Consider the following 24342-nt stretch of genomic DNA (forward strand, 5'->3'; position numbering starts at 1 on the left):
TTACTAAGCTGCCAAAAAAAAAAAAAAAACATGTCCGTTTGGCTATAAAGAGTCTTGTTTTATAAAAGGACCAAATTGATATTTTATAGTCTTTCAAAAACTACAATTTCTAGGATCCTATCTCTGGATTCAGGGTCTAAATAACAGTGGTGACAGATACTACTCAGACCTGGATTTAAAACCTGAGGCAAGAAAAGGCTCAGACCAACCAGCAGTAAACGTTAGAGTGGATCTGTCGCACACAGCGGAGGCAGCCATTTTGTGGGATGAACCATTATTCATGATGATGCGGCCTATCAGTTCACTAGGAAATAGTGACATCACTGAGGCACAAACAGAAAAATATATGAAAAAAAATCAGTCTATTTGTAGGCAGAGAAAGAAAAACACCAGCAAACTGAGTCTATTGGTCAGTATTAGACCTATTACCAATTTCTGCTCTTGGCTCCATTAATCTGGCACTGCTTCTGTGAGCTATTGAAGATTAAATGATGACTATATCGCTTCCAAAAATGAATAGGTAAGACCACACAAACAATCGAGGCAGTGAGCAGATGGTTTCTAAAAATAGATTATATTGGTCTAATGACGGCACTTCAGATAATGTAAATATTACATATTTATTGATGGTTAAAGCAAGAGATGTATTTATTCTACCTCACAGCAGTAGAAAACAATGTGATCAAAGCCTGCATTGCAATTCCCCATTCCTGATTGTGTGTACCCATCTTTTCTGTCTGCACCCCCCCCCCCTCCCTTTTACGCTATTACACACCGATGTGTTTACACAGCAGACATGATCCATATAATCCACAGGTGGATGGTAGATGTCTTACACTTTCCAATTAGGAGCACAGATTAGCATCAAAATAATAGTCATTTTATATCCGTCACAATAAATCCCAATCACACAGCTGGTGCTGTTAATTAGTTGTTGTTCAGGTAGTGGACGCAATAATGGAAACACCAGTGAATGACACCAAGGATATTGAAAGCAACGGCTTCCACACCGATGTGTCTCGGTTATTAATCCCTGCAATAAAGTCCCGGCATGGTCCAGTTCATATATAAAAATGTTCGACTTCCTTGGTTGCCTATAACTGTGGCAGCAAGAGGAGATCTCTGACCCTGTAAGGGGGGTGATATTGTTTTTGGCAGAACTTCAGTGACCAAAACAACTCAACCTGCTAATGTTTCGTGAGCAACAGTGTCTAAAGGGATGTCCGTATGGAATTCTGATGGGGGAACCTAATCGTCAACAGCAGGAGACTCCAGGATTATGGTATTCATGCGTTAAATCGATGTACAAGGTAAAACAGGTGAGCAACTGCAGATCAATTGACTGTAAATTCCAACCTGTGGTGGAAGCTGCCAGGTTCGTCAAATTCCCAAAAAGGAAACTCTACAGCGTGGAATACCCTAGTTGGCTTGCGGTGCATATCTCATGGCTTGAATTGCACTGTTGCTAGTTCAGTGAAGCAAAGAGCTTAGGAAATTGACTACAGAGCATTGGAGGAAGGTGATATGATCAGACGCACCTAAAGAACTCTAGAGCCCTAAGTGCTTGTTCCCAAATGTGAAGGATTCTGGTGGTTTTGAAATGTGGGTTTGGTGTGAGTGCAGCCCTTCCCTTAAAAGGCAAAGTGAGTACTAGGCGACTACTAACCCCCCCCCTCCCCCCTTCTCATGTTGCTTCAATCCACTCCTGGCGGGAGAGGTGTCTTCCAGGATTACAATGCCCCCCATCTACCCAGTGGTGTGATCCATATGTCTCACTCTTCTCGATTACCAGGTCTACACTTCATTGAACATTAACAATGCCCGAGATTGCACTTTCCACCACCAGCAACTTGGCATCAGAGATGGACTTTCCTGTGGCAAAATATAGCTGCATCCCCCCTGCACAATTTCAGACATTGGTAGACTCCGTGCCACGTTGCATACAGGTTATACTAACCATGGGTGGTGGCCCAAGTCCCTATTGAGTGACTTTGTTTTAGTGTTTATATGTATTTGTCCACTATCCATATCAACTCTGACCCACGTGAGCAATTGTCATAAACTGCTGTAATCTCCAAGTAAGAAGTTACCACCTGTGGATATCTAATATCCAATGAGTTCCTTGGTGGACTACAGGCCTGTGGAACAAGAGTCTAATGCAAATAGCGTGGAGGTCAGAGCAACGTGTGCAAAACATTGTGAGATTCATTATAAGGCACCTGGCATAGCTGTGAGAAGAAATACAACATTCTTATATTGGGTTAAGAAACATCTTGATTTAATAATATTTAGAATTGAGTCCTCTATAATAACATAGTTTGTAATTTAGTTTGGTGTCAATTAGTGTTTTTCACACCAGTTCTAAATAAAACATCAGCTGCTAAATAATATACCAGCCTTATCATATATAACAGTTTGGAAGGGTATTGGACACTTTTATTGAATATAAGGATGGGAGAAGAGGCCCCAGGAGACAGATCATTTTTTTTGTTTTTGTAGACCACAAATGCTATATAATGAAGGGTTCTCCCTTTCTCTTGTAACCAGACCCCACCCCCAACACCACCACCAAAGGCTTTCCTGGCTGTTTCAACTAAAACTGAGAAAGACAAATCTGATTGCTAGTCAGGTCCACTGGCAGAATTTGGGGACTTTCAAACTCTTCGTTGGCACTTTCACAAATCTTCCATCACTACTCTGCTCTTACACACAAACTAGATGACTTCTCTGGGGGAGATTATAACTGAGAGTGGAAGGGTCTCCCAATGCTGTGGAGAGATGCTACATACTAGTGGGAGGGGAGGGCTCCTTGATACCTTCCCCTTTCCTGGCACCCTGTCCTCTCCACTGGGGCCCTGCCCACTGGCACCCTCCCTTCTCCACTGGGATCTAGCCCACTGGCACCCTGTCCTCTCCACTAGGGTGCTATCCACTGGCACTCCTCTTTCTTCTGGCACCCTGACCTCTCCCCTGGGATCTTGTCCACTGGCACTCTACCTCTCTCCTGGCACCCTGTCCACTCCACTGAGATCATGTCCACTGGTACCCTCCCCTCTCCTGGCACCCTGTCCTCTCCATTGAGATCATGTCCACTGGCACCCTCCCTTCTTCATTGTAGTCCAGCACACTGGCACCCTGTCCTCTCCACTAGGGTCCTGCCCACTGGCACTCTTCCCTCTCTCCTGGCACCTTGACCTCTCCCCAGGGATCCTGTCCATTGATACTCTCCCCTCTCTCCTGGGATCCTGTCCATTGATACCCTCCCCACTCTCCTGGGATCCTGTCCATTGATACCCTCCCTACTCTCCTGGCACCCTGACCTCTCCCCAGGGATCCTGTCCATTGATACCCTCCCCTCTCTCCAGGCACCCTGACCTCTCCCCAGGGATCCTGTCCATTGATACCATCCCCTCTCTCCTGGCACCCTGACCTCTCGACTGGAATCCTGTCCATTGATACCCTCCCCTCTCCTGGCACCCTGACCTCTCCCCGGGAATCCTGTCCATTGATACCCTCCCCTCTCTCCTGGTACCCTGACCTCTCCCCAGGGATCCTGTCCATTGATACCCTCCCCTCTCTCCTGGTACCCTAACCTCTGCTGGGATCCTGTCCATTGATACCCTCCCCTCTCTCCTGGTACCCTGACCTCTGCTGGGATCCTGTCCATTGATACCCTCCCCTCTCTCCTGGCACCCTGACCTCTCCCCAGGGATCCTGTCCATTGATACCCTCCCCTCTCTCCTGGTACCCTGACCTCTGCTGGGATCCTGTCCATTGATACCCTCCCCTCTCTCCTGATACCCTGACCTCTGCTGGGATCCTGTCCATTGATACCCTCCCCTCTCTCCTGGCACCCTGACCTCTCCCCAGGGATCCTGTCCATTGATACCCTCCCCTCTCTCCTGGTACCAAGACCTCTGCTGGGATCCTGTCCATTGATACCCTCCCCTCTCTCCTGGTACCCTGACCTCTGCTGGGATCCTGTCCATTGATACTCTCCCCTCTCTCCTGGCACCCTGACCTCTCCCCAGGGATCCTGTCCATTGATACCCTCCCCTCTCTCCTGGTACCAAGACCTCTGCTGGGATCCTGTCCATTGATACCCTCCCCTCTCTCCTGGTACCCTGACCTCTGCTGGGATCCTGTCCATTGATACGCTCCCCTCTCTCCTGGTACCCTGACCTCTCCCCAGGGATCCTGTCCATTGATACCCTCCCCTCTCTCCTGGTACCCTGACCTCTCCCCAGCGATCCTGTCCATTGATACCCTCCCCTCTCTCCTGGCACCCTGACCTCTCCCCAGGGATCCTGTCCATTGATATCCTCCCCTCTCTCCGTAGATAGACCCTGTCATCTCTCCTTTGACCCTGTCCACTGGTACATTTCCCTCTCTTCTCTCTTTTGAATAAAACACTACATTATATGGAGTTTATCAGGGTTTTTATGGTAGATTTGAAACTATATAATTCTATTTATTTGCCATATGAAAAAAAGCTATAATAAACACAAAATTCCCCCCAAAATGAAACCCTGAACATCAGAAATCCTATATGAGACAATTAGCATCTGTTGATGAGAGATCATAATATTACCTTCTGCAGATACAGGAATATATACAGTTACCAATTGCAGATTGCATATAATCCTGTGAAGAGATATTACAGGTAAGCCAACTGCACATGCTGGGAGGTGTTGTTCAGACCTAGAGATTGCCTATGAATTGGTTAGAGCAGTAATGTCTTTAGTGCAATGATCCATACTCACAAGCCCCTCAGCTTGACACATACAGACCTGAAAACAAAGAGACATTTCCATGGCTTTACCCTTAGCCATCACCTTCATATAAGAGAGTTTTTCACTTTCAATCTGACAGAAAATCAATGGGTATTGTTTTGCACATTGAGTTTAATTCTTAAATACGGTCTTATAATGTCAGATCACATCCTACATGAGACTGAGGCAAGTGTCTGTGATGGGTTAAGCAATAAGCGCAGCCATCTTTGATGTGCGCTATAGTAGTAACCCTCAGGGCACAGCCAGAGGAGTGCCCGCTCTGGAAGGCTAACTTCCCTATTTTGTAAAAGAGATCACCGGGGCCTACATTCATATGGCGTGTTCCGTGTAGCATGGTAGAACGGTTGTCATGGTAACTGTCAGAACATGTGAACTCTGGGCATCTTGCAAAGAGATGGGTGAAGATCTTCTGCTTTTGCTGCAGGGATTTAACCCTTGCGCTAATGAAGACTATTCATTGCAGGGTGGGGACGTCCTAATATGCGGAAGCAAGTAAATCAACAGGCCAACATGTAATAAGCCTTGAACGCTTATTTAATATGGGGTCTTTTTTTTTCTAGTGCAAAGCCTGAATACCAGATTTGCAGCAGGCAGACGTATTTATTAATGTATGCAAAGGACCAACTAAAATCTTGCTTTGCAGTAATAAAAAAAAAAAGTTCTTAAATACTGCTGCCCACATGTTTGCTTAAGCTGTGTACACACTACAGAATTTTCCACCAACTTTTTATGGCGATCGATTTTACATCCGATCTATGGTCCGATCGCTCGGTCCATGGGCTGCATACACTCTAGCCTTGTTTTAGACGATAAAGGGATGAGCGGACGTCCCTTTAGCGACTTTTTACAGCCATGTTGTCCTGAGCAATGACTGTAATTTCGTACTCACTGTTGTGGATCGACCGGAAGTTTATACACACTACACAACGGAAACGAGATTGGAACGAAAATATTTAACAATACGACCAATCAAATGAGGCGAGAATCGTCCATTTGGGCAGACTTTCGACCATCGTGTCACTACACACACTGACCCGACTTTTGAACGAGCGGTCGCATGTCGGCTAGTTGAGCCGATTATTGGACAAAAACCCTGTAGTGTGTACCTAGCTTTAGGCTGGACAAGGGGCGATTAGATCTTTGTCCTGTGCAGCCACTCATGTGCAGTTGGCTGATTTGTGTAGATACTTATACACATACTTTCAGTTCTGATTTTACACCCTCCCCCACTCCTTGATCACATCTGAATGTTTTCCATCAGATTGTTGATTGGGATCGACAACCTGGCACCCCAATTATATGGACAAGTTAAGACTTGGGGGGGGGGGGGGGTAAATGTATCAAGCTGAGAGTTTTCCGGCGTGTTTGAAAAGTGGAGATGTTTCCTATAGCAACCAATCAAATTCTAGCTGTCATTTTGTAGAATGTACAAAATAAATGATAACTAGAATCTGATTGGTTTTTCAAACCCGCCGGAAAACTCTCAGCTTGATACATTTACCCTTATATTTGTATTTTAATCAAGGAAGAGAGTAAAAGCTGGATGCACACCAGATTCACATACACACAAGGATTTTGGCAGATACACACTGAATTCACACAAACACCCAGATCCATTCTAAATTCATATATACACCCGAATTCATACTAGTGTACACCTGGATTTTTTTGCAACTTTCGTGTAGATCCGTGTGTGTGTGTGTGTGTGAGAATTTAATATGGATCCAGTTTTCTCTGTGAATTTAGTGTGGATCCGGGTGTGTGTGTGTGAATTTAGTGTAGATCTGGGGGGGTGTGTGTGAATTTAGCATGGATCTAGGCTTGTGGGTGAATTTAGTGTGGGATCTAGAGTTGTGTGTGGATCTGGGTGTGTATGTGAATTTAGTGTAGATCTGTGTGTGTGTGTGAATTTAGTATGGATCTATTTTTGTGGGTGAATTTAGTGTGGATCCAGCTTTTTCTGTGAATTTAGTGTGGATCTAGTTGCGTGTGAATTTAGTATGGATCTGGCTTTTTGTGTGGATCCGGATGTTTGTGTAAATTTATTGTGGATCCAGTATGAAGTGATGTGAGTAAGTTCTCTGTACAGTGCTGCAGAATTACTGGTGCTATATAAATAGCTGATAATGATGATCCATATTTGCATACTCTCCAGGATTTCCCGGGAGGCTCCCGAATTTTAGGGAGTCCTCCCGGATGAGTAGGCAAACCTCCCGGATTCGCCAAAATTTATGGCATTGAATGATGGGGCGCCCCTGCTATTTAATGCCGTGAATTTCAGCATTTTTATAGCGGGGGGCGGAACTATGGTATTGCGATGATGTCACCACACGCCCCCTCCTACCCCCTGTCACATGACTTTTTCCCTGGGATTTCCCGAGTGAGACGTTTTGAAAGTTGGCATGTATGTAATAATCTAGCTTTTACCCTCTCCCCAATAAAACCACCAATTTCTTTGATAACGCTCCACCTTAAGACAAATAAAACATTCCCGGGTTTATATTTTCCTATCTGATATTATTATTTACAGACCACTATATGGAGCGTATCTAATTACTGCCTCCACAGCTTTATTTTTGGGTGACAAGACGTATGCATGTAGCGGAACGTGTGACAGAAGGTTTAAGTGGCAGATGGTGTAAATGTGTTTATTTGCCTTCATCATCATCAGAAACATCAAAGAGACACCGAGTTGGAAGAGCCAAAGTACAGTTGTCATAATAATATTAAACAAGGTTATATTAAAAAATGGCAGTGTTCCGCCCTTCCATCCATCTCTCTCCTGTCACCCTGTCTACCGAATAACAGAGTTTGTTCACTTCTTCCCTTCTGCAGAAGGACAAGAGGGACACGTCTAACTTTGACAAGGAATTCACCCGCCAGCCCGTGGAGCTCACCCCCACGGACAAACTATTTATCATGAACCTGGATCAGAACGAGTTTGCCGGATTCTCGTACACAAACCCGGAGTTTGTTATCAATGTGTAGCAGGAAGATAAGAGTCTCGTCATTTCACGCACAGGAAATCTGCAGCCCCGAGTATGATATGGTGGGTTGGGCCTCACTTTTAAATCCAGCGGTGTTGCGATGCAGGACCCTTGGGCAGCTCACATACCGGGAACTACATATTAATCCCTTTTTTTTTATGCAATTAAGGCAGCCCTGCCCAAGTTCCAGAATGCAGGCAGCCATGATGCCTCAAAAGTCACCTATTGTTTGGCTCCTCAAAAAATGTGAGTCTGTTCCTAGACCTCTCTGATTGGCTATTGAATCCAACATCATTTTGTAGTTTAGAGGGTATGGCTACATGTGTGTTTACTGTGTGATATAGATGTATTTGCATATACATATATGTAATCATACAGATATATTTTATTTGAGGTTGGAATGCTATAGCCTAAGGATGGGTACACACTACAGTGTTTTCTGCTGATTATCGGGCCAATCACATGGTAAACGAATGTTCGGCCCAATATCACAATAGTGTGTACACTGCAACGATAAACGGTTATTGTTCCAAAGTACATTGTATCGTTTGATTTTATTTTTAAACCGAGCTTAAAATCTCGTTCAATGATGGAACAATGTCGTTTCAATTCTGCAGTGTGTAAGCACTCAGGATCGGCAGTGTCCATAGATCTCTATGGAGTCTGCAGAGTCACCATCTTTTCAGCTGATGGTTATGACAGATGAAGAGCACAGATCTGATGGTAAAACGTGTATAGTGTGCGCACATGAATCGGCTGCTGATCTGGACTTTTTCTTGTTTTTCAGTCGTTGGTAAAGATGTCAGCTATGTCGCATTGGGGAGAATAAATTATGTAGTGTGTACCCAGCCTAACACAAATCTCGTTAGTAAAATACCTGCAGATCCTACTTCTAATTAGCGAGATGGTGCAGCTGTAGAGTGGGGTCATTTCTATAACACACAACTCTTCAGGTTTTCAAGAAGCAATTCAAGCATATATATACTTATATATTTTTCTTTTCAATAAGCATAGAGTCCTCAGATCAGTCATGCATAGACTCTGCATTCCTTCCTTTAAGTATCTTAGATCCTGTGAAATGTATTACTTTTGCACGATCAGGATCCTGAACGCGCGTGAAAGTTAATGGGGAAAAAAAAAAACATTTTTAGGGTAGCGTTTAAAAGAAAAAGAAAGAAAAACTGTAGATTTATAAAATACGAAATGTTTGCATGCTTTTTATGTTATTCACTATTAGGATTTTTTCTCTCAACCTAAAATCTAGATTATTTTATTGGACATTACCTATATTTTACCTCACTTCTTGCATACCTGTACTGTCATGCAATGATGTTAACATATATACTATATAATTAAATACAAAATAATTACCTATATTTTTATAGTGCATTAAAGTATTCCTGTAATTGCCAGAGAGCCACATGTGTGCGCAAAACAAGACTTTGAGGTGGATTTACTAAACGTTCTTAAAAGGAAAAGTGGAGGTGTTGCCAATCAGATTCTAGCTGTCATTTTCAAGAAGGTACTGTATAAATGGTAGCTGGAGTCTGATTGCTTGCTATGCGCAACAACTCCACTTTTCTTTTTTTAGATGGGAGAGTAAATCTACTCCTTTGTCTCATTTTAAAGATATATGCCAATATATAAGGGAAGCAGACATATTTTGGGCTAAAAATATATTCAAGGGCATGCAGCCTATAGCAGGCTAACCTGTGACACTCCAGGTGTTGTGAAACTACAAGTCCCAGCATGCTTTGCCAATATATAGCAGCTTATTGCTGGAAGGGTATGCTGGGACTTGTAGTTTCACAACACCTGGAGTGTCACAGGTTAGCCAACACTGGCCTATAGCATTACCAAGAACCAAAGAGATACCAAAGGTATTTTACAACTACTGTTTGAGGCGTTAGGTCCTAGATAATACATAGACTTCGTTTCTCATGCATATTGGGGGAGCCCACAAAAAGCGGTCTCCGATGGACTGTATTTCATGTGTTCTCTGTCAAACACAATTGTTTTGTTTTCAGCGTTCATGGTTTCAATTTTTTATTTTTTTTTAAGATACTAGAGTTGCTGTTGAATCTGTCTCCTTTGTCATCTGTATAGGATGCCACTGGCATCACGAGGGGCTGTTGGGTAATAGAGAATGAGGAAAAGGAAAACAATGGTATATAATTAAAAGTAAGTTATGGGAAAAAGAAATACCCGGCTGTACTATATTACAGGTAGTTATTACGTGCTACTAAATCTGACAGAGTAAATTAATTGTGACAGATCCTCTTTGGGGCTAGAGTAATAAAGGCAGTGATATTATCACTGGTTCTATACAAGCTAATGAAAGCCTATTACATTATGAAGAGTTCTCAGCTGTCAGTAACCTGACTTAATTATCTCGGAACGAACACATATTTAATTCTCCCCCTGAGCATTTTCAGGTTAGACGAGCTCCAAGCCCACACGAGATGAAACAAGAAATACCGGTGGTATTATAAAGTGTGTAGGATTCTACTTGTATTCTATTAATGGAAAACCTGATCATGGTAGAACTGAGGTAGCCAGCTGTGGTGGAACTAGAAGTCCCAGCATGACATGCCAGACAGATGCTGAGATTTGTGGTTTAACAACAGCTTGAGACAGGTTGTTTAAGCTTGTTCTTAAAAACAACAACAAAAACTGTCTGGGCAAGCTGAGACTTGTTGTCCCACAAGACCACAGGTTGCACGAGCATTTTATGATGCGCATTATAAGTATTATTATTATTATTGGAGATTAATTTATAGATGGAATAGAACATTGCAAATGGTTTCAGTGGTTACGATCATAGACAGCCTAAGACGTCCGTTTGGGATTATTGGGGGTGTTTGGGGATAACTATCTGTCCTGTTTAATGCAATAATATTTTGGTGTATTGATATTTCTTCTGCTAACTGGTACCCAACCTGCACTGATAAAGTGCTAATAAAGCTGCTCTACATGACCACAAGATGGCGATGTAGAGCTTTCCATTTAAACCACATATTTACTGTATAATATAATTTGTGGACTATACAAGGGCAGCATTTGTATGTACTAATACGATTCCCAATTCTGAATAAGCATTGTAATCTGTGTGTATATTGTATATATGCCATGCCTGTATCAAACATGTGATTTGTCATTTTGCAAAAAGTGTGGCATGCTGCCCACAAAAATCCTATGTTCGCACCTGTGATAATTTCTGTTTAATATACTTATTGTGCCATAGAGTTTTCATTTTAAATTTCTCCCTCCAAAATCCATCTCTTGCGAGTTAGTCTTAGTCAACCTGTGGCTGCCAGGTCATGCTGGAATTAGTAGTTTAGGAAAAGTTATTTTTCACATATGATTATTTTTTTCATATGAAATTGCTCCTAACCCTATTTTTTATTTTTTTTATTTCAATTTTCTTACTTATTTAAGTTTTGAAACCACACACACAATATTCCGACTGCTTTGTAGCAGTGTTGGTGTTTTGTAGATAACATGTTCTTTTCAGGTGGCTAAAAATTCCATAGGTCTGTACACCGATATAGGCTGCTCTTAGAGTAGGAGACTGATTCAAACACTAAATTATTTTTAAAGAAAGAACAAGGAAATAGAGAGGAAATTAAGTAACTTAAAATGTGACCTCCATCTAGAGGTAACTATGTTATCGCCACACTCAAATCTGGGCGCTAACACTAAATTAATGGGGGAAATTTGCACACTTAAGGGCATATTCAATTGTTGGCGTTACATGTAAAAGTAACGCGGCGTGCACACTATTACCGTCATTACGGTAATAGTGCGTGTAAATACCGTTATTACAGTACCCTTCACGCTGGATTTCAGGGAGCTGCAAGCTGAAATCCGACTTAGTATTACCGTAATAACGATAATACTTTTAACGCTGTGGGAAACGGCAACAATTGAATATGCCCCTTAATCATACTTACCAACTCCCGGAAACTTGTTTCCGAGAGAGGGGGCGTGACTGGAGGGCGGGAGGGGGCGGGACGAGGCCAATCGCGTTATTTTGGCCCGCCCCCCGTGAAAACGTAATTTGCGTCGCAGGGGCGGGGCCAAAATCCCTGCCGCCCTCCAAAATGGAGGGATTCACCGAGAATCGCGTCAAATGACGCGATTCTCGGTGAGATTGGGATGCAGGAGAAATGCCAGCTTGCCCGGGAGCCCGGGAGACTGACCCGAATTTCGGGAGTCTCCCGGACTTTCCGGGAGAGTTGGCATGTATGCCCTTAATGTCCTGTACAAAATGTATATATATTTTAGAATACAGCTTTCCATTAGTGATCGCAACCTTTTTGCTTGACTAGCGTTAAACACGGGTGATACATCTCTATAATATGCAATATCAAAACCTGGGATAAGCAGCTGTATTTCACTGGGAATCAATATACAGGCAGCTCTGTACCACACAACACCAGATTTTGGAGACAAACGGCATGATTGAATGGCGTTATTTTAGCCTCTGCCACCATGGCAAAATGACATTTATGCACCGTTGTGAGGGTGGAGCCAAAATGATGTGATTGGCTGCGGCCTACACCCCTCCATCCTCACACTTCACCTCCCTCAGGGATCTCCCAGGTGCGTATGGCATATAGTGGCTTTACTTCCCCATTAAGAGATTTTAACTTTAGAATTGGTCACATAAGACCCCAATCATAGGAGCTTTGAAAAATGATTGCTAACCCCCCTCCTCAATGCCATATATAGAAATGGTTAACGCAAATATTGGAGGTGGCTCCCACATAACTGGCTCACATTGCCCCAAGCACAACTTTTCCTAGGGGGAGCTTCAAAATATTTCAAACCGTTATCATTCTCTACCAAGGGGGATCTTTAGCATGAATATCTATTTTCTCAGAATTTTACTTAAATTGGACTTGTCAACTACATTACAGATGTGGTTTGAGCCTATATTTATGGGAATACAGTTATTCAATTCACTAGGAACAGCACTTCAACGAATATTGGCCTATCGATCCACAAGGGACCAGTGACAACAGTCTCACAATGGCTGCTTCCACGGTGTGCAGCTAATAAGTATACTTTGATTTGGGCAGCACGGTGGCTAATTGGTTAGCACTTCTGCCTCACAGCGCTGGGGTCATGAGTTCAATTCCCGACCATGGCCTTATCTGTGTGGAGTTTGTATGTTCTCCCCGTGTTTGCGTGGGTTTCCTCCAGGTGCTCTGGTTTCCTCCCACACGCCAAAAACATACTAGTAGGTTAATTGGCTGCTATCAAAATTGACCCTAGTCTGTGTGTATGTCTGTGTGTGTATGTCTGTGTGTGTGTGTATGTGTGTTAGGGAATTTAGACTGTAAGCTTCAATGGGGCAGGGACTGATGTGAGCGAGTTCTCTGTACAGCGCTGCGGAATCAGTGGTGCTATATAAATAAATGATGATGATGATGATGATACCATGTTTCTGCTAGTTGGGTATGGCTATTGGAGACTGAACCAAGAGAGGGCCTGGTTCTCCCTTCCCATATGTAACTATGGGAATGACAGAGATCCTCTCTTCTAGCGGGAATAGTTGCTAGTTGATTGCTGACACTGGCTTGTACACAGAACGTATATTTTAGCTTCCCTTACAAATCCACCATTTTGCAGAGTAATAAATTTCCCTTAGTGTTGAAGATCAAAGTTAATTGGTTAATCACTGCTTAATTAGAGCAATCCCAACACTCTGTATTATCAGCAGTCCTCAAGGACTTACTGAAAGTCTTCCCTCCCTGCTTAACCCTTATGTAAGCGGTTTAAAAAGTATTGTCTTAAATGGTTGCATGCATATTATATGAGTAACGGATTAGGAATACCAGAGGAGATCATTGGCTCGAAGGACCTTTTGGTCTCATGCTTCAAACAGCCTTTGTAGCAATCTGTGGGTGACAGCAGAGACACTGCTCAACTTTTATGTTTTATCCTTAAATCAACTTTCCCCGAGATCTTTGACAGCCATGTTACCAAAACACTTCCTACAGGACTGTTTGAGGTGCTGTCAGGACTCTGTTTATTGGATTAAAACGTGCTCATTTGGTAAATTGATCAATCGGCATGAAAATAGTGTTGAAATCTTCAAACTGTTGGAGCTCTGCATTGAAATCCAGAGACGGATGTTCAGATGCAGTAGGCAGTGGCCAATGAAGATGCACCAGGCAAGAACGAGTGGTTTTGGCATGACCACAGACAATGGGTCTTGAAACCTAATGCTGAATAGAGTCTTCTGTGTTTGGCCACCAGTATTGCATATTTATTTACAAGCTGTTTGGACTCCCAGGTGGTCTGCAATGCTTGTATCTTGAGATCGAGTTTGAACTTGTTTCCGTAGGCCTTCTGATAGCGCAAAATTATTTCAGCGTAATGACAGGATTGTGATTAGTAGAGGCTGCCACTCTCTGGCAGGAGGTGTATTTAGGCATCCACCACAGTTCCTGCTGGCAAGATGGTTTCTGGAAATTGAGATAAACCTCCAGTTCCTCAAACTATCGGCATAACGTTTTGAGAATCAGGTCAATAACTTATGTGAAATCCTGGAAATAAACAAGGATCGCCTCATCTTGCGATCATTAACTCAGTGCGCTGTCTTAATATATTCCTGGCTCTTATAATAAAATAGTCTAGTTTATGCCCACTCCAAAAAATGTTTGTTTCCATTCTTCAAAAGCCACCTTCAAAGCGAACCACTCTTTCTCCAATGCTGTAATTCTTCACTGGATCCTTTTTTGATGAAAATGGCCATTGATGCATTGTCATCTTAGTTTTCTGTTGTTGAGACAGAAAGGCCTCCATGGCCATGTCTGAGGCATCTTCCTCCAAAGTGAATGGACTTGTAGGGTCAGGACTGGAGCTGAAAGCAGATTTCAGTAACCCAAAAAGCTTGTTGGACTGCGGGGGAACCAGTAGACCAGAACGTTATGAGTGAAAGCTGTGAGAGGAGCAATGGTTCTTGAATGAACCATTGGTAGTAATTAGTAAAGTCTACAAAATTATCAACTCCCTTTACAGCTTGTGAAGGAGGTCAATCATTATGGCTTTCGTCCATCTGCCTGTCGGGGTAATAGTTTTTAACTCCGTAAATCCTCAGTGCACTTCTCAAGTTTAGCAAATTATTGTCCGAGACATCCTAGGACAGCTTGAACATGGTCTTCAATGTTTTGTGACTAGACTAGAATGTCTACAAAAGTACATGATTTGTAAAATGCTGATATGAACCAAATTGTATGCCCCTCAAAGCTTGTTAAACATTTTAGCAGAGTGTAGACATTCCAAAAGTTTAGAAATCAAGGATAAGAGATATCTGTTTCTAACTGTGACTCAACTCAAGGCTCAATAGTCAATGACATCATTTTTTTTTACCAGCAAAGAAAATGGGTTGTCTTACCAGGAAGGTCAAATGACTTTTGAAATACTTTTTTTCAGATTATCCAAGATATTATCATCCAGCACTTTGAGTTTTAGCTCTGACAGAGAATATATCCTCACAAAAGGCATTTGAGTTTCTGGCAATAAATCAATCAGTTATAAGGACCATTATTTGGTAGCTTGTCTGAAGGCTTCTTATTGAATACATCTGTCTAGCGCATCAGGTACCTGAGACGGAACAGCGTCCAGAGCGACGATGTACTTTGAAAGTGGAGACGAGACTGGCAGTGAAGCTTGAAAAAGCAATTTTTAATACAATTTGAATTACATAAATACAATTTGACAGCAACAGGTTTTTTTTTATACAGTCAGCCTCCGGATTATATAAAGCCAATCAAGGCACTCTAGGAACGATGGAATGTTTAGGTGATTAAACCACTGTGAGCCAAACATGTTAATGGATTTAGAAAATAGAAACCGGGAAAGATTGTTTTTTCTTGTGTGAGAGGACCATAGGACATTGGAGACACATAAATAGTTTCTTCAGGGATTGGCACTTTAATAATTACCATGGGAATTCCATGACTAGCATCATAGACCTATAATATTCCCTATGGATCTGGAGTCTGTGATAGTCATCCGGTCACCCAAATTGACCTGGAAGTCAAGGGAAATAGACATCATAGAACATCAGATGAGTGAGGAGAATACTTCTGACCAAGACATCTCTCTACTATAGTGTCTGGGTTGGAGACTGCCGGGACCCATTAGTGGAGGCCGGATGAGTATAATATTTATTGAAAGCAGTCAACCTCTATTAGCTTACGATTAGACGTAGCTTCTGGATCTATACTTCAAGCGTTGGAAGAAAGAGGACTGTGGATCGGGAATACAATGAGTTGACTGATGATGGAGATTAAGTGAAAAACATCTTCCAGATCAACAGGAGAATCCAAAGTAAGTTCATCGACCCAGTTCCAGTATATCACAGCAATGGTCACCTTAGCATAAGTTTGTTAGGGCCACCTTGGCTGTTGAGCTGCAATGCAGAACATTGAATAAAAAGCAGTAATGACCTTCAGGAAACCAGTCAAATAATTAAGGATCACCTCCTTCCAGGTACTCTGTAGCACTGCCCCAGGGCCTAAACTATGCCTCAGTGATATTTCTAGTTCCTAGTGAACAAAAGGGCTGCCTCCACTGTATCCACTACGAAGGGTCCTTACTCCTACATCAGCCATTACACTTAAACGTAGAGACGACAGAGAAAATACATACCTGAATGGGCAGCACGGTGGCGTATTGGTTAGCACTTCTGCCTTACAGCACTGGGGTCATGAGTTCAATTCCCGACCATGGCCTTATCTGTGTGGAGTTTGTATGTTCTCCCTGTGTTTGCGTGTGTTTCCTCCGGGTGCTCCGGTTTCCTCCCACACTCCAAAAAACATACTGGGAGGTTCATTGGCTGCTAACAAATCTCTCTCTCTGTCTGTGTGTGTGTGTGTTTGTGTGTGTTAGGGAATTTAGACTGTAAGCCCCAATGTGGCAGGGACTGATGTGAGTGAGTTCTCTGTACAGCGCTGCGGAATTAGTGGCGCTATATAAGTAAATGGTGATGATGATGATGATACCTCAGGTTGTGAACTTCTCATATCCTCAGATGTATTTCCTGGCTTTAAAGTTGCTTTTCTCAAATTTTAATAAGCAAATTTTTATTTTATTTTACTGCCCTCTCACTATTCATTTCATAGATGAAAATTCTTACTTGACTAATATCGGCCACTTGTATCTTATGTGAAGTCTTATTTTATATTTAGTCATTTGAAGATAAGTTGCAAGAGTGACTGGCGCTAAGGGCTGTGGGGGTGTTGTCTAGAACATTTTCAGATGTATATTTGAGACACTTCTCCCCTAGGAATGCTGTACAGGGTGATATTAATGATGAATATTACTTGGTACGGCACTATTAATTATGCAAGTAGAAATCTCAGTCAGTTCTTCCTACCTCTCAAATTCAATGAGGTTGTGACATTACAAGGATTTAAGTGTTTTTTCGCAAGGTGCTATACACCGTACATTTGTCGAGTCCCACTGCACAATCCAGAAATATAATGTTTTTTTATGGAACACTAGAGTTATAAGCACCAAACTTTAATATATTTTAAAAGCAGACACAATCAGCCCATACTTCTATTGCCATAAGGGGTTCGGGCCACAAAACAAGATGGGGTCTCCCACATACAGCTTGATTAAAATTCTGGGGCGTATATGTCTTTACTGCTTACTATGCATTGCACTGTATTCAGTTTTAAAATGATGTCAACAAGTGTGTCCCGGGTAAACAGATAAGTCAAATATTGGTTTTTAAATTTGAGGGGGAAGCTGCTGAAAACTTGCCTCATATAATCAAAAGTTCTTGTAATATGAAACTTTGTGTATCGGTTGCCTACTCATAGAGGCAGCCACTTTGTGCACTGATCCAATATTCAGTCTATCACTGAGGCCTTGTCCCAGTGATATCATCTGTTCCTGGTGATTTGATATGCTTCCTTTTGAAAAAATTGGTTTAATTCACAAAATGGCTGCCTCAACCATGTTTAGGTAATGGGTATTACCTAATGGGTATCCATTCTTTCCAATCAAAATCTTATCCAATTTAGTTAGGACAGAAAATCCAGTCAGCCATATATGTGTATGTATAGCATCATTGACCGATTTGGAACAAGAATGTTCCTTACAACAATGTCAGGTCTGAGCGTGTAGCCAAACCTCCCACAACCCTGTCTATGGTCTCTGAAGGTGAGGCCAAGGGAAAATATCTTCTTTACCCTGTCCTAAAATTGGACTTCCATAATAATTGACAGTCAGTAAATCTCAGAACAACTCACTACATTTCTAGAACAATTAGACTCCAATCACCTTTAAATAAAATAAATTTTTCTGCACCTCTATACGGGAATGCCCATTAAGTCTATAATCCCACTGTCAAGACTGCAAATGAAAGTTGTCTTTAAAAATGGCTGCTCTGCGCAGTTTCACTTCAGACACTACTAGTATATGAAAATTACACGTCCGCTTCCACCCAAACGAATTTAATGAGAAGCAGCAATTTATTTAAATGTAATTACAAGCCTTTTTATTCCAGTGGAAATCCTATGTAGAATAAACTAATAGGGATACTAATGAAGGAGGGAGTAATGCAAATGATAAGCAGGACAATGGACGCAGTGGGGGGAGATTACCAACATACATTTATACTTCCAGAGGTCTTGTGTAATGTGCATCAGAGATCCTCATTCCTAATGTAAGTGTCTGAGAAGTTTTATTGCACCCTTAAACACATTAGCCGCTCTGATAAGCTTCAATTGCATGAGCCTCTTAGGAGATGTGAACGTTCCTGCCCCACATATCTGAATAGCGTCTTCCTTCTCTGAGTCACCTCTGATTACCGCAAGGAGACTTTTTTTGCACAGTTTATGTAAAGTTATTAGTCAGAAGATTTAATGGGTATGTGAATTTAATTTTCTATCATGGGATTTTAAATGTATTAATATACGGTGTGTAGCAATGATGTCTTGCAGCTGTGTATGATTTCCTATGGTAGTTTATAACATATTCTATAAATTTCAGTATCCTATTTAGTCAGAAAATCTTGGAATAGGCTTAATTTGTTCCAAACGTTCTAATACAGGACAGGATTTTGTCATATTGATGTGTACAAGTTCCATTCACACAATAGAGGTGGCCATTTTGTCTACTGGACCAGTCTTCGTGAGAATGTCAGCTAATATGGCCGATTTCAACCCAATTAGACCAAATTTGTATAGTGTATGGCTAATTGCATCACTGTCCTGGCATATAAAAATATAAATGTATTCGCATGGAACCAGTTACATCACAAAGTGCCTCAGTGATGGGACGAGTTGCTATTGGATTAATAGACTGCAGCCTTACGGATATTGGTTCATCCCACAAAATGGCTGCTTGCAATGTGTGGAGGCAACAGGGTCACTTTAATTTGCACAGTTCATTGATTTTTAATGTTAGTCCCTAAGTTTGACAGTCCTCAATTATCTTTACTAAACTAGACCTGTCTGTTACTCAAATCACAAAGTGATTAAGTTAGTCCTAAGAAATAATATATTAATTCCTGACTTGCTAATGACCACAGAGGACCGATGTCCAGAATCTGTGCCAATCTTCAGAGATAACGCCTCCCCTGGGATCCTGTCCCCCCAAAAAACCTCACTGAGGGCTTTTGTGGTGTTTAAACGTGCCCCTATGCCCTAATGCAGGAACCAGATGCAATTCACCATTACAGGAGCAATGCATCCGCTTTATGTTTAATCATCACTGCTAATTGCGGTGGTATCAGGAGCCTGGTGGGATGAAATCCCTGGGACTTCCCCAAACAGACAGCGCTCCGATAACACTTAATTTAATGGTGATGTGTTAATTTGTGGTGACGATGGAGCACTGAGCGGATGCCCTGTGCCGATAACAAAGAGGCGCATAAAGTTAGTGTGTGGCAGCTGGATAGACTGGAAATACCCCTGCACATTGTATTGGTAAACAGAGTGGAAGTATAAATAATCCCACTCCCTTGTACCTTGATACCCTTTCTCCTGGCACTCCGTCCCCTCTCCTGGGATCCTGCCTCCTGACACCCTCTCCTCTCTCTCCTGGGATCCTCTCTCCTGACACCCGCTCCTTTCTACTGGGATCCTGCCTCCTGACACCCTCTCCTCTCTCTCCTGGGATCCTGTCTCCTGACACCCTCCCTTCTCTCCTGGGATCCTGTCTCCTGACACCCTCCCTTCTCTCCTGGGATCCACTCTCGTGAAACCCTCTCATCTCTCCTGGGATCCTGTCTCCTGACACCCTCCCCTCTCTCCTGGGATCCTGTCTCCTGACACCCTCCCTTCTCTCCTGGGATCCACTCTCCTGACACCATCTCCTCTCTCCTGGGATCCTGTCTCCTGACACCCTTTTTCTTTCATCTATTTAAAATAAGATAAACACAAAATGATATGGACTTTTTCAGTTCTCTATGGTCTCTTTATTCATTAACACTAAAAACACAGACAACAGGAGACACTTCTTATTTGAAAGAAGTACCAGAAAGACATTGCTTAAAAAGACTTCTAATGAAGGTGTTAGAGAAATAGCGCTCACAAATATGGGCATATAGGCTTATTAGACCTACAGATATTTCAGGTTATGGTTTGATGAAGATTTTTCCTATGCACATCTGACATCCTGTCAGTAATACTACTGATATATATTGCATGAGGCCTGAGGCTAGCTTACAGTGAAATTGAGAACAACGTTTCATACATGTCAAATAACTCAACACCGGTCATGGCATGAAATGCTTTACACACACACACACACATGTTTATATGTATGTATGTATGTATGTATGTATGTATATATGTGTGTGTGTGTTTGTATATATAATATGTGTGTGTTAATGATTTTTAAAACGAAATCAATTTATATTTTACCACGGTCCCTTGATTATGCAATTAAAATGGTTGTCCACTTGTAGCAGGATTCATTTCTTAGAAGTAAAACAGCGACTGCCCAGGCTGCTATTTGCTCACCTCACAGCAGTTTTGTAAAATGTTTTAAATATCTGTTGCAACAATTTGCTGGCAGAAGTTTCACCTATCATGCAATATTCATGCATCCTAGCGCTGGGTACACACTACAGGTTTTTCAACAGATTATCGGGCCAATCACACGATAAACGACCGTTTGGATCTATATTGCATCAGTGTGTACACTGCAACAATCAACAATTATTGTTCCAAAGCCCATCCTATCGTTTCATTTGATTTTATAAACGGACTAAAAATCTCTGTAAATGAAGGAACAATGTCGTTCCAATCCTGCAGAGTGTATGCACTCAGGACCGGCAGTGTCCATAGATCTTCATAGAGTTTACAGAGTCACAATCTTTTAAGCCGATGGTTATGACAGATGAAGAGCACAGATCTGAAGGTAAATCGTGTAACACCGTGTATATTGCGTACACAGGAATCGGCTGCTGATCGGAACTTTCTGTTGTTGGTAAAATCGTTAACAGTATTGCATCAGGAGAAATTTTTCTGTAGTGTGTACCCAGCTTAACGCTGAGAATGCGGAATCAGGACAAAATAAGCCCCTACTCTGGTCCACCCAAACCCTGCCCAGATAACCACTGAAATACCCACTTTTTTCCTGTAACTCCACCCATTCTGTGTAAGTCCCGCCTTTTTATGAAGTCAACAAATCGCGACAATTCAGAGTGTGATTTATTACTGCTTGTTGTTATAAATGTCCAACGTGCCAAATCTTAGGTTGTCTTTTGGACATAATACAGAACGAACAGTGGACTACTGACAGGCAATAAAGGGCTACGGAAAAATATAGGACATTTGTGTCTATCCAGACCTGGCACCAGGTGAAATAAATGAAATGATAACATCATCTTGTAAGTGGAGAGGTCTCATCTGCTGGGTGTTGTCCAACTTCTTTCTATACTATCTGTACTACAAACTAATGTCTGAATTTAGGACTTTGGTCCTGTGGCCTTCAATGTATGAAGATGGCAAATACGGCCATTGTCTTCCATTGTCTGCTGACCTGTTTATTCCTGGGATTGCTGTACTAGTTCAGATTACTGCATGTATGATATAAAAAATAAAAACCTTTTAAATGAATATACTGGTGATTCTGGTTTATTTTGTGTGTTTTTCACTTGTTTTATAGGGTTTTACCAACCAAGTGTATTTCCAATTTTTATCTTAACTATTATTCTCCCTCAATTGCTATTTAGGCCATTGTGATATATGCATTGGAGCCAGTATTTGGGAGATTCCTCATGACATGAGGGCTTAAAATGAGAGTTCCACCTTCAAATAACTTTTATTTGTCCTAGGACCCCTAGTATCAGTGTGCCATTGTTCTAGGACACTGTGTCAGTGTGCCATTGTTCTAGGACACTGTGTCAGTGTGCCATTGTTCTAGGACACTGTGTCAGTGTGCCATTGTTCTAGGACACTGTGTCAGTGTGCCATTGTTCTAGGACACTGTGTCAGTGTGCCATTGTTCTAGGACACTGTGTCAGTGTGCCATTGTTCTAGGACCCCTAGTGTCAGCGCACCATTGTTCTAGGACACTGTGTCAACGCTCCATTGTTCTAGGACACTGTGTCAGCGTGCCATTGTTCTAGGAGTCTGTGTCAGTGTGCCATTGTTCTAGGACACTGTGTCAGTGTGCCATTGTTCTAGGACACTGTGTCAGTGTGCCATTGTTCTAGGACACTGTGTCAGTGTGCCATTGTTCTAGGACCCCTAGTGTCAGCGCACCATTGTTCTAGGACACTGTGTCAACGCTCCATTGTTCTAGGACACTGTGTCAGCGTGCCATTGTTCTAGGAGTCTGTGTCAGTATGCCATTGTTCTAGGACACTGTGTCAGTGTGCCATTGTTCTAGGACACTGTGTCAGTGTGCCATTGTTTTAGGACACTGTCAGTGTGCCATTGTTCTAGGACACTGTGTCAGTGTGCCATTGTTCTAGGACACTGTATCAGTGTGCCATTGTTCTAGGACACTGTGTCTGTGTGCCATTGTTCTAGGAGTCTGTGTCAGTATGCCATTGTACTAGGACACTGTGTCAGTGTGCCATTGTTCTAGGACACTGTGTCAGTGTGCCATTGTTCTAGGACACTGTGTCAGTGTGCCATTGTTCTAGGACACTGTGTCAGTGTGCCATTGTTCTAGGACACTGTGTCAGTGTGCCATTGTTCTAGGACACTGTGTCAGTGTGCCATTGTTCTAGGACACTGTGTCAGTGTGCCATTGTTCTAGGACACTGTGTCAGCGCGCCATTGTTCTAGGACACTGTGTCAGCGTGCCATTGTTCTAGGAGTCTGTGTCAGTGTGCCATTGTTCTAGGACACTGTGTCAGCGCGCCATTGTTCTAGGACACTGTGTCAGCGTGCCATTGTTCTAGGACACTGTGTCAGTGTGCCATTGTTCTAGGACACTGTGTCAGTGTGCCATTGTTCTAGGACACTGTGTCAGTGTGCCATTGTTCTAGGACACTGTGTCAGTGTGCCATTGTTCTAGGACACTGTGTCAGTGTGCCATTGTTCTAGGACACTGTGTCAGTGTGCCATTGTTCTAGGACACTGTGTCAGTGTGCCATTGTTCTAGGACACTGTGTCAGTGTGCCATTGTTCTAGGAGTCTGTGTCAGTATGCCATTGTTCTAGCACACTTTGTCAGTGTGCCATTGTTCTAGCACACTTTGTCAGTGTGCCATTGTTCTAGGACACTGTGTCAGTGTGCCATTGTTCTAGGACACTGTGTTAGTGTGCCATTGTTCTAGGACACTGTGTTAGTGTGCCATTGTTCTAGGAGTCTGTGTCAGCGCGCCATTGTTTTAGGACCCCTAGTGTCAGCGCACCATTGTTTTAGGACCCCTAGTGTCAGCGCACCATTGTTCTAGGACGCCTATTGTCAACGTGCTATTGTTCTAGGACCCCCTAGTATCAGCGCGCCATTGTTCTAGGACCACTAGTGTCAGCGCGCCATTGTTCTAGGACCACTAGTGTCAGCGCGCCATTGTTCTAGGACCACTAGTGTCAGCGCGCCATTGTTCTAGGGCTCCTAGTGTCAGCGTGTTATTGTTCTAGGACCCCTAGTGTCAGTGTGCCATTGTTCTAGAAGTCTGTGTCAGTGTGCCATTGTCCTAGGACCCCTAGTATCAGTGTGCCATTGTTCTAGGACCCCTAGTGTCAGTGTGCCATTGTCCTAGGACCCCTAGTGTCAGCGTGCCATTGTTCTAGGACCCCTAGTGTCAGCGTGCCATTGTTCTAGGACCCCTAGTGTCAGCGTGTCATTGTTCTAGGACCCCTAGTGTCAGCGTGTCATTGTTCTAGGACCCCTAGTGTCAGCGGGACATTGTTCTAGGACCCCTAGTGTCAGTGTGCCATTTTTTGTATGACCTGCGATTCTCAGTTAAAGGTTTGAGCAAATGACTTTGTCTTTTTCATACTGGTCTCATTGCAGGTAGAAGACAGCCTCCATGTTTTCATTGGTAAAGTTGCCAAAAGGGAATCATGTCTGCTACATTGCAGGACTCTAAACACGAGTGTTCTGTAGGCGGCTGCCATTAATATA

General features: G+C 42.6%; 1 protein-coding gene and 1 long non-coding RNA gene across 2 annotated transcripts in view; one reads left to right on the plus strand and one right to left on the minus strand.

Moving 5' to 3' along the window:
• Positions 1-8087, plus strand: part of PRKCB (protein kinase C beta) — a 143746-nt gene extending 135659 nt beyond the window's left edge. The window contains exon 17 of the mRNA XM_075179358.1: positions 7629-8087. Within this exon, the coding sequence (XP_075035459.1) occupies positions 7629-7781 (153 nt within the window). The 3' untranslated portion in view covers positions 7782-8087. The remainder of the gene's footprint in view (positions 1-7628) is intronic.
• The window catches only part of LOC142097489 (uncharacterized), a 398805-nt gene that overhangs the window by 348388 nt on the left and 26075 nt on the right, over positions 1-24342 (minus strand). The window lies entirely within an intron of this gene.

The sequence above is a fragment of the Mixophyes fleayi genome, chromosome 7, assembly GCF_038048845.1.
Source record: "Mixophyes fleayi isolate aMixFle1 chromosome 7, aMixFle1.hap1, whole genome shotgun sequence".
Lineage (NCBI taxonomy): Eukaryota > Metazoa > Chordata > Amphibia > Anura > Limnodynastidae > Mixophyes > Mixophyes fleayi.